Below are 16,241 nucleotides of genomic sequence, written 5' to 3' on the forward strand. Positions count from 1 at the left end.
ACTCCTACGTTGCCATGGATACCATCGAGCCGTGTGTGCCAGAGGTGAGACTGGGCTTTTGGCTGCCTCTGTTCAACTGCATCTCCCAAAACAGCAGCATCCTACCAACGAAAAGGCCTCTGTAAGAGACCCACTAAAACTGCAGTTGTAGGCAGCCACCGAAGAAGTGGGCGTGTTTAAATATCTGCTTCTGTTTTTGTTGAATTACTTCACTATTTGCAACATTTTGTAGATTTAATCATCGTTTTTTAAAAAGTGACAGAATGAGTTCTGAATTGTTTCAGATTGTGTTCATGGGAATGTATGACTGTTTGAGGCCATTATCTCATATTTTCTGATCTTAATATTAGATCATGAACAGATTACAAAATCACATGCGGGGTCAAAACCATATTTATGGTGTCACATGGCCATCATCCAAATGTTCAATCTCTGCAAGAGCACAGCGTCACTATCAGAGAAAGACAGAGGCAAGATATGAGAGAGACCAAAAGACAGAAAGAAAGACAGAAAGAAAGGGAGTAATATGAGACACAGAGTGTTTTAAGAGAGCAAGAGGAAAGAGAGAAAGAGCAGATTGAGGGAAAAAATGAAGGAGATAGCAAGATGAAAGAGAAACGATTTATGTGAAAGATAAAGCGAGTGAGAGAGAGGGAGAGAGAGAGTCGGCTCGGATCAGTCGTACGAAGGGTCGTGATGGCAATGCAGCTAGGCTGAACCGGTCCAATAAGCAGCCTCTGATGGAATGATAGATGGGCCTGACTAGCCATGTTAAACAGCAGGCCTCTCACTGGGGCCTCAGGGCACGGGCAACCTGCCCAAACTACCAGTGAAGGAGGAAAGGCTTTGCAAGTGTTTGCATGTGTGTGTGTATGTGTGTTAGTGAGTGAGTGAGTGAGTGTGTGTGTTTGTGTATGGACATGTGTCAGTGTGTGCACCTGCATGCACAGTCTCAGAGGTGTTGTCTTTTGCTATATTTTCCTGGTTACATGAGTCACCTTTCAGTTTGCCTCTGGTGCTCGACTATTGGCTCCATAACGGTCATTCTACACCCAACATTATTCAGTTGTTCTACGGAGGCCCGGATATCGTCCCAGATTTTTGGATTAGGGTTCTATGCATATGAAACAACATATTAAATTTCAGACTTAGACTGCAATCTTTTCATTATTTTTGTCTGGGATTGACTCCCAAAATCCCCAATGAGGGGGGGGGGGGGGGGGGGGGGGTCCAAAGGTGAATTAGATTTGTCATCCTGCTACAGTAGAGTGAGATGAGCTTAACAAATGGAGGACAGCATGATTGTGTTAATTCCAAGACTGTGCACCAACACAGCTCCCTTGTGTATTCAGTAAGTATGTCTACGAGAAAAGGACACAGTGTCAAATCATTCAGAAGAGGCAGACAGGGCCCCTCTTTTTTTTTGTTGAAATCAAGTCAATCTTATTGCCATTACGGAAGTAAGATTGATGCCTTGGTGACAACATTAGAGACAACACAAGGTTCTAATAAAAATCATACACATAAGGATATTTTATAATAATTAAAATAAATACCATGATTATTCATGTTTATTCTCATTTAAATATCATCTAGATTTGAATGACAGTGGGCTGAGGGGCAGGAGCACTTCATTAGTAGGTCTCTGTTTTGACCTTTCCACTCTGGAATTGCTCATGGGGTCAAAGTTCACTTTATCTGTCACTATACAGAGCCAATAGGAATGGAAACGGTGCATGAAAAAGTGAGCCTCCCAGTGAACGCTGGGAGGTGAGTCAGAGGTCTATTACTGCTGATCAGCAGACCTCTGATCAATAGTTCCCATTACAGGACACTCCCAGACATGATGATAACTCTCACTGTCAGAGGTCACGACCCCCCTCAGAGGATACAAAACGACGATGCACTCTGAGGCCAGTTCATTACAGGAGGCCACAGCACAGAAGATCGGTTTGTCATATCTCGGCGCCTCAGAGTGTCTTTCATGTGAGGAGGTTGAAAGAGAGAGAGAGAGAGAGAGAGAGTTCATGCCATGTCAAAATTGACAGAGCTGGTAGGAAAGGCGACCTTAGGTATCCTCTCTGCCTAAAGCACATGGAGGCAGGAAGTCTAAAGCTCAAACTGCAAGAACGGAGACAAGAACATGGTAAAACAACATAGGACATTTGGTGGCTTATTATTGGTACTAGTCATGCACACTCATGTCTTATGTGTTTCAGTGTTCTGCAGTGCATAGGGAAAAGCCTTCTAAAGATTGAGACTGTGACCTCCACACTGTGATTGCTCAGTAGTTTCAATTACATTCAGCTCTGATCTCCCTGAAACGACTCCAGGTTTCAGCTGTACAGGGTTCAGAGAGGAGAGAGTGTGTGTCTGTACAGGAGAGATAGAGAGAGAGAGATAGATAGTGTGTGTGTATGTGAGTGTGAAAGAGAGAGTGTGTGTGAGTGTGTGTGAGTGTGTGTCAGGGGGGTGTATGCGTGTGTGTGTGTGTGTGTGTGTGTGTGTGTGTGTGTGTGTGTGTGTGTGTGTGTGTTTGTGTGTGTGTGTGACAAAGACGAATAGAGAATAGTGTGTATGGCAAGAGCCCTGAAGGTACCATAAAGGGAGAAGGGGTTTGTGTGAAGGCTTACGGACAGGATATTACTCTATTTGCCAGTCCCAGATCTGGAGGCAACTCTCTTTCTAGGTCTGCCCGGTTTTTATGCATTGCTGACTGTTGTACGAAACATGTCCGCCCCACCAGCCCCCTAACAGTGCCATAGAAGTCAAACGGCACACATTTGTAACGGCCCATTGGGACTACTTCCTGTATTCATCTTCCTACCCCCACCCCAACCCCCTAGGAGCTTGGTTATCCCTCCCTAGGATCGGAGCCCAGGGGGAGCCATTTCCTAAATCTCCCAGTGCAGTCGGCTAAAAAGGGCAGCCCATTAACTAATTGTGTTTCACTAAACAAGAGGAAACAGATCAATTACCATGACTGTGTGGGTTGCCTGGGTTACACAACCAAGAGAGAGGGGAGCAGTGGAAAAAATAGAGTGAGGGAGAGAAACAGAGATAGCTAAAGAGAGAGAGAGAGAAGAGAGGGAGAGAGGGCAAAAGGTATATTGGGCAGTAGACTAAGATGGGAAGGTGGTCAAACTTATCGTGAAATAGCACAAGAACACACACAGCAACCGTACTCACAGGAACAGGAGGCAGAGACACGTCTATAGCTACTTATCCAAGACAGTGGACAGATGTGTGGGGATAAAAATAGCAGATTCCCCCACATAACCAAATGGTACGGCTCATTATTTACCCAGTTACTTTTTTATTTCATGAAAGAATAACCTGCTTAAAGCTGCTGAACCTACAACATTTTTCTTTATTTTTCTGTTGACGGTGAGGTTTGGTGTGTATTTATGTGCCTATTTATGTGTGTGTGATTGTGTGTGTGTGTGTGTGATTGTGTGTGTGTGTGTGTGTGTGTGTGTGTGTGTGTGTGTCAGACACAGTGAGAGAGAGGGGACGGTCAATGCCTCTGTTGACATCTGCAGTTAACACCCGTCCCTGCTAGTAGCTTTCGATGCTGCTGCCTCAGTTATGTGAGTTTTCGGAGTGCCGTTTTGTTTCTGGACATAATGCTTTTGAAAAGCCACTGTGCCCTTGAAATCTCCAGATAGTTGCATCCTGCTTTCTTCACCCTCTGTTAACATTGGAGTCTGATGCTCTGTGCATTTCATAGGCTGGCAGCAGTGTCATTGTTGTTGACTTTCTCCCTCTCTCTTTCGCTCAATCATGTCTGTCTTTTTCTCCAGGTGAATCATGGAAGGATAGAAGGTTAAGCAATAGAGATGTGCTCAGCATGAAGAGTGACACCTCGACACCATAGGCTTATCCTCACAAAAGGAAACAAGATGATCAATGATCATCACACATTGTTCAATGATAATTGTTATTGATTTTGCATCAATTTGATTCATAAACAAAATCAATTATGGAATTTCTTTACCCACCTCTTTGCACTTCAAAAAAGACTTCATAATCACAGGTTTACTTCTTGATAGGTGCACGCTCTTGACACCTGCGGGAGTGTCTTCAAGGCCAGATCGCTGAGAGGGAAATTTCTCTCAACCTGTTTGATGTTTTAGTCATGGCGTCGAGAGAGCGCTCAAAGGCATCCATTACACTCCAACCTCACTGGCAGAGAAAGCACCCATGCTCTTTGAAAATCGAGAAAGAAGCACTGCACAGTCAAAAACAAAAAAAAGAAATGCATTTTACCGAGCTTGTGCTGACGGCGGTCATGGACCCCTACCGTCCACTTTCCACCAGTAAACAGTAAAGTAAACTTTGAGTTTTACTCAGAAGGGGGTTCAGAGCTGTGCCCATTGCCCATTGCCCCTTGGCATATGTAAGATGTTTGCCTCTGACGAACGAGAAGGTTTGAAGCTGAAGGCTATAAAGGGGTGTAGTCTACTGCTGAGGATGTTGCCCTCTCCTTGTCAATTATCACACATTATGTGCCATAGAGGTAAAAGCATATCTGCGTAGTTGAGCAAGTTGGTCAAAAATAATTGACAAAAGAGTCAAATATGTCCTTGTACATTTGAACTCTAAAGCAGCTATTTTTCTATTTATTTCGTTTCGTTTCAAAGGACTGATGTTTTACGTGGAACCTTAGCAAGGGTAGTCACAAATCAGCCACAAACCCACTGCCGCTGGGATGATCCTTTTCCAAGAAGCCATTCATTGAGGATCAATACTGACCTGCTCTGTTAAAAGCCTGGGTCTTTAACCCACAAACAAAGCTCTCTGCTATGGCATCAGACATTGCTTTTATAGCCCGGCTTCTTAATTATGAATGGTGGAACAGCAGACTCCATATAGTTTTAGGGTTGCTATAAAACACATACACAGCGTCTACACGATGGTTATACATTAACTCACCAAACATGCTTCTCTCCCTTGATAGCTCTCCTTTCTCATTCTTTACAACTGTTTACTGCCTTTCCCTCTCCGTCCATCTCAGCCTGCAGGAAACATGTTCACAATGCACAACATGTCCCTGAAACAGTAATGAAAAGCTTTTGTGTTAGCGCGCAGAGGCCTCGTTAGCCATTGGGGTAACTAGCGAGAGGACATCCAAAGCTGGTCAGAAGCCTGATCTCTGCCAAGAGAGCGGGGCCGGTCGAAGTCTGCTCAGCACTTGGCCAATTAGGGCCTTCGGTAACAAAGGCGAGCTCAGAGGAGATAAAGTTTCCCCCTTTATCAATCAGCCACAAGTGCACTAGGGCCGCTCCCCTAAGGGGGTTGGTTAAAGCCCCAAAACACGGCGCGGCCGACGCATCATCGAAAGCTGAAGGGAAAGAGGGAGGAAGGAAAAGAGAAAGAGATAGCAACAGAGGAATTTTGGGGAGACGGAGAGACGGTTCTGGCTTAATGAGGCCTTGGAGCACAGATGGCAGATGTAAAACAGACAAAGAGAGACATAGCGTGGAAGACGAGCAATAGGAGAGAGGAGCCAAAGGCCCTGATTCTCTTTGGCTGGTTTCATTAACAGCGGCGTAACAATATGCCACATTTAACATGCTTGGTGGAGACCAAGATGGGCGTGGAGCATACAGGGGGGCGGTTGGGGAGTGTCATGATTTGAAAAGACTAACCACAACAACTCACAAATTGTTGTTATTTCACTTTCCCTCTGTCTAGTGTAGGGTGCGGATTCAGTTTAGGCTAATTTAATCTCATTAACAAGGAGTTCAGAAAGTATAGGCCGCTGCATAGACACATCAGATAAAAAAATTGCAAAAAGAGGTAGAAAGAGAGAGAGAGAGAGAGAGAGAGAGAGAGAGAGAGCATAATACGGTCATGTAAGATATGGATGGGAAGGAGACTCATTAACCATAAGCACTTGCACTGAATATTCATCAATGACTGAAGGACAACCAAAGCCTTCACGTCCTAGTCTCCTTGATTTCCACTGATGAAGCTTGACAGCAGGACGGCCAATCACACTGCTTCCTGCTGCGACACGTCAATCACAAGCCTTTTGTGATTTTCTTAAGAGCTCACAGCCACGAGTATAATCTGCTAATGATGAATAGAGCACTTATCCGACTGATGTTTCATACATGTTAATATAACCTTACTCTTTTCTCCTCTATTTATCTACCTTTCCCTAACTAATAGTGCTGGGTTTACTCTTGTACGAGCCAATTATATTTGAGGCTCCATGTATAACGATGAATAGCGTACCTTCAAGAACCACTACATATTAATAATACCCGCACATATTTGATATTTGGGTCACACTTTATTTGGATGGTGCCTTATAGACAGGTCTATAGATGGTCGCATTTATAAACAAAATAACTGTTGAAAATCTGTAAACTACAATGTATGGTTATAGGGTGAGGTTTGGTGAGGGCGATGTTCAGTGAACAATTTAGCAAGACTGCACTTCAATTTCAACAAACCATCTGAAAGAGTCTGTAGGCGGATTACCCAAATAAAGTGTTAATGCTAATATTTCCATCTCTCGAAACAATAACCTAATTCTAGATCACATTCACATGAACATGCATATCATGCAAACTGTCGCTAAGCACTCGTCCTTATTATGATGTTAAAGTTTCACCACTAGATTAAAGGTTTGTGTGGAAGTTTGAACTACTGATTTCCATTCATGAACGCTCTCTCCTCATCATGAATCAGCAAGCTCCTTTCAGCAGGGCACCTGAGGCTCAGGCCAGATACACTTCTCCTGGGAAAAGTAATTTCTGAATGACAAAAACAGCTACAAAGGCTTTAGCTAAAAACAAACAAACAAACAAAAAACAAACAAAAAGACAGACAAACAAGAAGAAAGAAACAGACATTGTGACTCCTATTGAAGAGAAACACACTTCACTCTCTGTTCCCGTAAAAGCCTTTGTAATCCCAGACTGGCGGGAGATGGAGTGAGTGTTGGTCCAAATTAAGTCATGGCGGAGCAGCCTGACTGCTCTGGCGGAGGCCTTAGGTGGTCACGCTTGACTGAATGAGCAGATGAAGAGGGGACAAATGAGTCAGGTTGACTCGCGCTGAAACGGTAAGCCTTAGCATCTTTGCATAAGCCACTATTTATTTAGGGTAATTCACATTGAGATTTTCATTGCATTTTGCCAAGGCGCTGGGCACTGTGTAGCAAACAGATCAAAACCTGACGGGAGACTGTAAACATACTGGAAAGCGAGATAGAGAGAGGAGAAAGGAGTACTACCCCATAAAAGCAATTTATTTTGCGAAAAACTAAAATACATCCACAAATAAATCATTCATAAGGTCCCTTTCATGCTTGTGCCTGTATGTTGACATCAGCATGTGAACCCTATGGACCTTAAGATTTTGGTCTTTCTTTCATATGAGACAAAGGATTTTAATGAAGGAATCGTAATTGAATCGTAACAATCATTTGTTATTGAAAGTAACAGATAGCCTAGTTTATTTTCGATTAATTATGTTATGGTGCATTCGAGACAACTCGGAATTCGGAACGTCCGTATTTCCCAGCTCTGACTTCAATGCGTTCGAGCCGAATGCAAACACAATAATGTGTTGATGACTCATCAATGGATTGGATGGATAGTCAAGATCTCTGATAGGTTTGTTGCCATAGTAATAACAATGTCAAATTGATTAAATGACGCACCCCACTTAAGCCAGTGCTATGCCTTCAAGTGGCATCCAAGTTCTGAGAGGTTTCTAACGTGCCATAATCGGTGGTGCTCGATGCTATACTTAACTTCCACATAAAAGTAATTTCTCTTTTCTAAAACCAAAAAACATTCACAAATGAATCATTCACAAGAGGCTTCTCATGCTTGTGCCTGTAAGTTGACATCAGCATGTGAACCCTTACGGACCTTATGTAAGGTAGGAGAGAGTCTCTAACACGCCATTATAGGTGACGCTAGATGCTATGTTAGCGCTCACCCCTCCGGTTCCGCAGTGCCAGATTGCTATGTAAAAGGACCCACTGGGGCGACATTATGCCGCCTCTGTTTGGTTCAGTATAAACAGGCGAAGGCAGAATAAAGAGAGGTCCTCTCAGTGTGATTTTTGCGGGTTCTCTGTGTAAAGAAAGGACTCGAGTCTGCTCTGAGCCTTCATAAAATTTCATCATGACCACAGAGGGCCTTTAAAGAACACACTGAGACCATGCTACTTAACATCATTGCATTACCCAAGAGTTGGACAGCCTAATTTATTACTTCGGTCTCGATAAAAGGGGAGAGTGATTAGAAAAAAATCTGAGTAAGATGGCAACATGGCAAGAGAGAGAGAGAGAGAGAGAGAGAGAGAGAGAGAGAGAGAGAGAGAGAGAGAGAGAGAGAGAGAGCGAGAGAAAGAGACAGAGTGAGAGAGAGAGAGAGAGAGAGAGAGAGAGAGAGAGTGTGCATAAAAGTAATTTCATCCATTAACACTGCAGCCTGTCCTCCTGTGGCAGTGAACGCAGGAGCACTGAACGCTGCAAATTTGAACTCATCCAAATTAAAGTGGGTCACCACTATGCTCTTGCAGAGTGAATAAACTGCTGGACTGGACGGGGGAAGGAACAGGGGGCACAAATGAATCCTCTCTCATGCAGATCTGAGCGGTTAAAAGAACACTGGCCCAGAGGAAAGCCATCACAGGTTCAGGGGGGATGGATGGGATTGAGAGTATGGTGGCTGGTGAGGGACATCCAGCTCCTGCGGGAGGGAAGAAGAGGATAGACTCTTAATCAGTGGCCTATGCCTGGAGCGGAGTGGGGAATAACTGTTCTCTCCTTTTCACCGCTGCTGTTTCCCTGATGCCTGTGAGTGTCCTGCAGCCAGCAGCTCACCATTGACACCACTGACTAAATGTCTCTGCCTTTTTCATTTCCACAAAGACCCTCCCCCCCCACACACACACACTCACACACACTCTAGCTTTCCCACTCATAAAGATACACACATTGAGACACCAAGAAATGATGAAACAAACAAACCCCCCAATCCCCCAACACACACCCACACATTTCTCTATTCCACACAGTGATAATAACTACACTCTCTTGCAGGATAAGCCGAGGTCACCATGGTAACTCTCTGTGTCTTCTATTATTGTGACGAGGTGGAGAAGGTAACAAAGTGACCACAGCAACCCTTCCCTTCAGCACTCTGGGTGTTGATCAGCTATCAACGTCAACAAAGTGTTAGCTTTTCTGTAGGCTACGAAGAGCAACGCTGGGTTGGTAAAGCCTTGTTGTTGGCTCTGATGAGGTTGTACTCGCCCAACTCAACCCTGGCCCATAATTAGAGCAGAGACTCATCTGTGGCTATGGTAAGAGAAGAGGGACAAATTGCTAGGAGGTCCACAGAGCGGTACATTTCATCAGCCGTTCACCTTGCTGGGGTCAGCTGTCAGTGTGTTTCCTATTGGCTGCTACTCTACCCAGCTCAATGGCAGGATCTCAAAGCTTCAGACAAACAGGAGTGGAGTAGGTTTGACAGCCTCCTGAAAATGCTCACTGACAAAGCCACTGAACTTCACGGCGCTTTTGAGACCTGCCATTTTGCTCAGTTACGAGGTGATATTTCATCTAATGTGTACTAGCTCCTGCTGTTGGATGAAAAAACATTCACAATAAGGTGGTGCAAAGGGTTGCAATGTTGAGAAAATATGATAAACAAGCACTTCAGGAAGTATTTTATTCTTCTGCTATTTTACGGCATGATTTACTATCATTCATTTATTATGGGGCAATGGGGATGAATAGCTTTAATCCTCTGAGAGCAACACTGAAGCCTTGTCATAAGCACTGATCATCACAATAGTGCTGTCATTACCAATATGTAGCTTATTCACACTAGAAAATCTTTTTAAAATCAGAATATGCTTCCTACATTCAGAGTCCATGCACCATCATAAATTATTCAGCATACGTTACATCTCCATGCAAGGCTGCTGAGGTCTGACCCAGAGATTCAGTTAAGATGAGCATCAGCAGCAGACTGATACATCTCTGAAAGTTAAACCTGACATCTGGCGAAAGCCTCATTGTACAGTTTGGTCCGAGGAGGTTCTGGATGCCTGGGGCACAGCCAGACAGAGTTGTAGCCACAGAAATATAGTAAAGGTCAGGTATTTAGCAGAAACTTTGATCCAAAGCAACATACAGACAACCTGAAGAGATCGGGAATCAATTCCAGGTCTACTGCTTTTTAAGCGGTGATGCTAGCCACTGCACCCCCACACCCTTAGTATAAAGAAGAATTGAATAGAATAGAATAGAATCGAAAAGAATTGACACCAAGTGTCATTCTTCAGTTTTCACAACCCGCTGTTTTGTTTGTTGCCCAATGACACTCACTGATATGGATATCATTCCGTCCCCCAGGCAGCACTAACTAACATAACAAATGCCCGTCACTTAGGGTGTTCTCACACCAGGAAATCCAGACCAATGTCCGAACCAAGTTTGATGATCTTGTAACATTGTATACATTCAATCTGGTAAGTTTTGTATTGACATTAAAGAACTTTACATGAGAAACCTACGTCATGACGTCATCACCTACATGGGCTGCGCCTCCCTATACTTGACATTGATTGGTTTGTAGATGGTCTATCCAGGGCGTCATAAAAAGAAAATTGCCTTTCTCATTTGTTGACGCACCGCTTTCCTGATGGCATTGCGCACCTCTATATTCTGCTGCCACAGTTTCTTTATCTTCGGGGATGCATTGCTCTTCCATCCTCTCACTTTACAGGACAGGGGGTCTGTTTGGTGCCAGCACACGGCATCGATTGGGTTATTGATGTCAACATGTTTCACTTGCACCACTGTGATCAATGTCAGCCTCCAGTACCACTGATACTCCTCCCTGCTTGGCTACCTACCACTACGACCACCCATAGGGTGCCACTCCTCCACCTGACTTCATGGGGCTATAAATGCACCCCATCAGGGCAGGGGCTGGTAGTGAGGGGTAGTAAAATGGTCCTGTGAGTTTCCTGAGACAGGAACAGGCCCACAAGGAGATTTACTTTCACCCTCCCACAGCCTCGAGGGAGGGAGGGTCACACCCTAACACTGGGGGAAAGGGCAGAGTAATAAATCTTAACGGCACACACACACCATGATGGAGCCTTTCCAGACGTGCACACACACACACACGCACACACGCACACACGCACACACGCACACACGCACACACACACACACACACACACACACACACACACACACACACACATATCAAATGGACCCTACCCCGGTGACACACACACACTCACACAGACACTATGATACATGCGCACAATGTCATGGACTCTAGGCACATACACACTCACAACACACACAGTCAATGAGACCCCACACGGATACAAAGTGTGATGTGTCATCAGCTTCCTAAACCATATTGATAGATCCATCAGATAACGCAGACTGTGTGCTCCATCACAAGGAATGATAGAAAGAGGCTGAGAGAGAGAGAGAAGGAGGGGGGAGAAGAGGGGGGGGGGGGGGGGGGGAGCAGATGTTACCCTGTTAGTGGCCTTTAAAATTCTATATCTACATAAATATGTATTCACTTGCCAATGCTTTTTTGAATAGAAAACTGTGAGCGAGACAGATAAATAGATTAAGGCAGGAAGTCGGGACACATACGGGAGGGAAAGTGAGGCGAAGCCCTAGATGAAAGAGGGAGGTGAATCTGACCATAAGAGGCTTGAGAAGTGCAGCATCCCCCTCCCCCCCCCCCCCCCCCTTTATCCTGGCAACCAACCCCCCTCACTTATTCAGTCCAGTGCAGCCACCTCCAACCAGTCCAGTCCAGCTCTGCCCAGATGCCCAGTCCAGCTCAGTCCAGCTCTGCCCAGATGCCCAACCAGTCGCCCAGCCAGACATAAGATCCTGCTAGAGGCCAGAGGGACTTCAGCAGGAAGGAAAGCTGATAGCATACATGCAGACAGGCCAGCGAGCAGGCAGACAGGCAGGTGGGTGGGTGGATGGATGGAGGTATGGATGGTAGGAGACTGGTGCCAGCCTCACCCATATCTCTTGTGGCCGTTGTAGATCTTTTTGGTGTCGTGGCTGCTTACACTTCATGATTTATATAAGTTTGATTTAAGGGACCGCCGACGCTACACTGCAAATGATTTCTTAGCTGAAGCATTTTACTCTCATATCGCTGTATACTGACACGTAACAATGAAGAATCTGAATCTGACTAGACACACACACACACACACACACACACACACACACACACACACACACACACACACACACACACACACACACACACACACACACACACACACACACACACACATACACACACACACACACACACAGATGCCAGATACCAATAGTTTCATATTGCACTGTGAGCAGCCTGTGAGACTATCTAATCATCATCAGACTCGAAATGTTCCATCTTTCTACCTCTTCTGTTCTTTCCTCCTTCTCTCTGCTTCCCCTGACGTGACTCAGAGAGGTGCGATTGATCATTCTAATCAGGTGTTTGGCCGAAGAGCCATGCACTGTAGAACTGAGTGTCTGGGATATCTTTAGAGCACTGATTATCATTTGCCTTCAGTCTATTATGCTTCAGATAGCATTGAAATGAATGAGAAATGTGTGACTGCACTAGGATATGTGTGACATTACACACACAGACACGGACACACACAGACACACACACATCCCTACACCCAAACAAAAACACACACGCGCAATAGCAATATATGACCACCATATCACGGCTAATGGATCTGTATAAGTAATGCACCATACAGTGTTTTACTGAACGTCTTCCTTGCTCGCCAGCGCTTTATTCAAATCGATGTCTGTTACAGCTCAGCTCATCGAAGGCTTTGTGTGACAGTGCCAGTGTCAGTGTTGCCAGTATCAGTGTTGCCAGTATCAGTGTCGTCAGTGCCAGTGTCGTCCGTGCCAGTGTTGTCAGTGTCAGTGTCAGTGTTGCCAGTGTTGCCAGTGTCAGTGCCAGTGTTGTCAGTGTCAGTGCCAGTGTTGTCAGTGCCAGTGTTGTCAGTGCCAGTGTCAGTGCCAGTCAAATCCCGTGGCAGTACCAGTGTCAGTGTTGTCAGTGCCAGTGTTGCCAGTGTTGTCAGTTTCAGTGTTGTCAGTGCCAGTGCCAGTGTTGTCAGTGCCAGTGTTGTCAGTGCCAGTGTTGTCAGTGTTGTCAGTGCCAGTGCCAGTGCCAGTGCCCTCCCCCACCACACATTCTGCTCATGTCCTGACTGACACCCAACAGACTGAGAACAGACTGATTTCAGGTACTGCATGATCTAATGTGAGGTGTGTGTGTGTGTGTGTGTGTGTGTGTGTGTGTGTGTGTGTGTGTGTGTGTGTGTGTGTGTGTGTGTGTGTGTGTGTGTAAAGGTGTTTTTATCCTAAGTGGGCGTACACCGCTATGCTGGGTGTTCTGGAGGACAGGGGAGTCATGAATGTGAGACATTAATGTGTGTGTGTGTGTATGTCTGTCTGTGAGAGAGAAAAGGATGATGAGAGAGAGTGTGTGTGTATGACAGAGAGCTAGGGAGAGAAGAGAGGTTGTATGGGGGTCGGTGTGTGTGTATGTGTGTGTGAGACATTATGTGTGAGCCTGAGTCTGCCTGCATACCAATGGGCAGGAACATTTTGTGCCTTTGAAATGGGACATCTCACCACCATTCATCCATCATTTAAACTGCTGATCTGACTGACTGCTAAAGTGGGGCGCACAAAGCGCTGTGTGTAACCGATGTGGATTTCTCTTACCTCGGCACCAGTTAAGTAGTAGGCAGAGAGCAGGCCACCAACATAGCGGATGTTCACCTCGAAGAGCGAAGCCTCACCATTCTGTGGAGAAGAAAAAGAAATACAGAGGTGTTCAAAAATACAGATGGAATACAACCAGTAAAGAATAATAATAAACTGAACATAGATTTTCGTGTGGATACTATAGAACAGGCAGGACCTCAACCAATCTGGTTTTGCATATAATCTAACACATCTTATGTTTATGGAGAAGAGCTGGTTCACCAGAGGCTGAGGTCCAGTGAGAGAATTGTATAACTATACAAATATTTCCCCAGTACCATGAGGCGAGAGAGGGGTTACTGCGAGGAACTGGTAGAGGTATCTTCCAGCCTGGAGCTCTCCTAGAGCTTAAAGAACCAGAGAACTGAAGTGTTATAGAGGAGAACCAGAAAAGGACAAGGGAACCAGAGAACTGAAGTTATAGAGGAGAACCAGAAAAGGACAAGGGAACCAGAGCAGAGTCCAAAACATAATCACAGCTCTATAAGACAACCAGATGAGTTTGTCGATACAACAATGGTCTAAGAGTGTCTGATTTCTGCACTGCGTACTCTCTCCTAGACTGGACAGGAAGAGGAGAGACACAATCAGTGGCCACTCGGAGAGGATGCCATGGAAACTTGCATGAAAGAGTTGATGCTCGTATCTGAGAAAAGTAACGAAGAGGAGTAAAGATGCAGCAGTAAACACAGTGACTATGACACCTCTTTTCTATGAGAGCTTTTAGAAGTCTTCTTACATGAGTCTATGAGAGCTTATGGAAGTCTTCTAAAACGAGTCTATGAGAGCTTATGGAAGTCTTCTTATGAGTCTATGAGAGCTTATGGCAGTCTTCTTAAACGAGTCTATGAGAGCTTATGGAAGTCTTCTTATACGAGTCTATGAGAGTGTATGGAAATCTTCTTATACGAGTCTATGAGAGCTTATGGAAGTCTTCTTATACAAGTCTATGAGAGCTTACGGAAGTCTTCTTGTACAAGTCTATGGAAGTCTTCTTATACGAGTCTATTGAAGTCTTTTTATATAATTCTATTAGAGCTTACGGAAGTCTTCTTATACGAGTCTATGAGAGTGTATGGAATTCTTCTTATATGAGTCTATGAGAGCTTATCGAAGTCTTCTTATACGAGTCTATGAGAGTGTATGGAAGTCTTCTTATACGAGTCTATGAGAGCTTACGGAAGTCTTCTTAAGTCTATGAGAGCTTACGGAAGTCTTCTTATACGAGTCTATGGAAGTGTGTTAATACAAAGCTATGGAAGTCTTCTTATACGAGTATATGAGAGTGGAAGTTGGTCATAAATTACTGTATTTGATGTCCTTGGAGAGTTTCAGATGAGTTGTTGGAGAGTCTTCATGGGGTACGATTTTAAGAACATGTTTCTACTAATTTTTCCAGTTATATGGAATCTCTAATAGAGATTCTCTATAACATCCATATGCACTAGCTTGGGAAGTATTAGGATTAGCATGTGATGAATATATTATCCTAATATCACTTGGTACCAACTGTCAACTTGTGACATTTGAAGCTGTCCACTTTGTGTCACGAATGTTTTAAATCTAAGATGAAAGGCACAGAGTTCACTCTACACTATAAAAAGGCATGACCAATGATAAAAATGTCATCAAACTTTTGACCTGTCACTGAGTTCAACAAGGTCATGGGTCTGATATCTAGTGAGCACACATACTGATTACATTTTATTTCTGTAATGTACCGTAAGTCGCTGCAGGTAATTTACAGTACATTTATTCTTTTGCTGAATGAATCAATTCATTTAATATCTATATCTAATTTACAAGATTTCCGAGAACAAACTACCAATGATACCATACAACCGATATCACTCATTAAACCAGTTTCCACCCTTCTACAGCTGTGCTTCAGTCTGAAACTCTTTATTCGTTTTGGTATCGACCAATGTCGAGGCTTGTTTCAGGCCTATCCGCAAACCTTGAGACACATAATCAGCATTAAAACAATACAGCTTAAGAGTCCTGGAGGGCCCCTAGAAGCCCTGCCTCATGTGCGCGCTCCTAATTACTACCACTCCAGCAACGAAAGCCAGGCCGGCTTATTGACACCAAGACCCCTGCTGGAGAACGTCCCGGCAATCTGGAGCACAGATGATTAGACAATTACACTGGGGCAGACATGCCAGGTAATTACTTTTCCTTTGCCAAGATGGCCTCCAATGCCTTAATTGTGTACCACTCCATAGATACACTTCTGTTACACAGTGTGTGTGTGTGTGTGGAGAAGGGGGAATGTACAGGCTGTTGACAAAAGTCGTATTATGTGTCAAGGAGGTATCAAGGACACCTTGATTTGTTCCGCCCCTATGAGTCTGATTGTGCCCAGTGTTGTTCGGGTGTATTCCCTCTATGACTAAAACAAGCTAAATTTCAGTAC

At 44.5% G+C, this 16,241-nt stretch overlaps 1 protein-coding gene across 1 annotated transcript in view; it reads right to left on the minus strand.

The window, feature by feature from the left end:
* The window catches only part of LOC308381065 (mannosyl-oligosaccharide 1,2-alpha-mannosidase IA), a 190,966-nt gene that overhangs the window by 38,800 nt on the left and 135,925 nt on the right, over nt 1–16,241 (minus strand). Inside the window, exon 4 of the mRNA XM_080858571.1 lies at nt 13,784–13,864. Coding sequence (XP_080714697.1) covers nt 13,784–13,864 — 81 coding nt within the window. The remainder of the gene's footprint in view (nt 1–13,783; nt 13,865–16,241) is intronic.

Source organism: Sprattus sprattus (assembly GCF_963457725.1).
Source record: "Sprattus sprattus genome assembly, chromosome: 19".
Classification (NCBI taxonomy): Eukaryota; Metazoa; Chordata; class Actinopteri; order Clupeiformes; family Clupeidae; genus Sprattus; species Sprattus sprattus.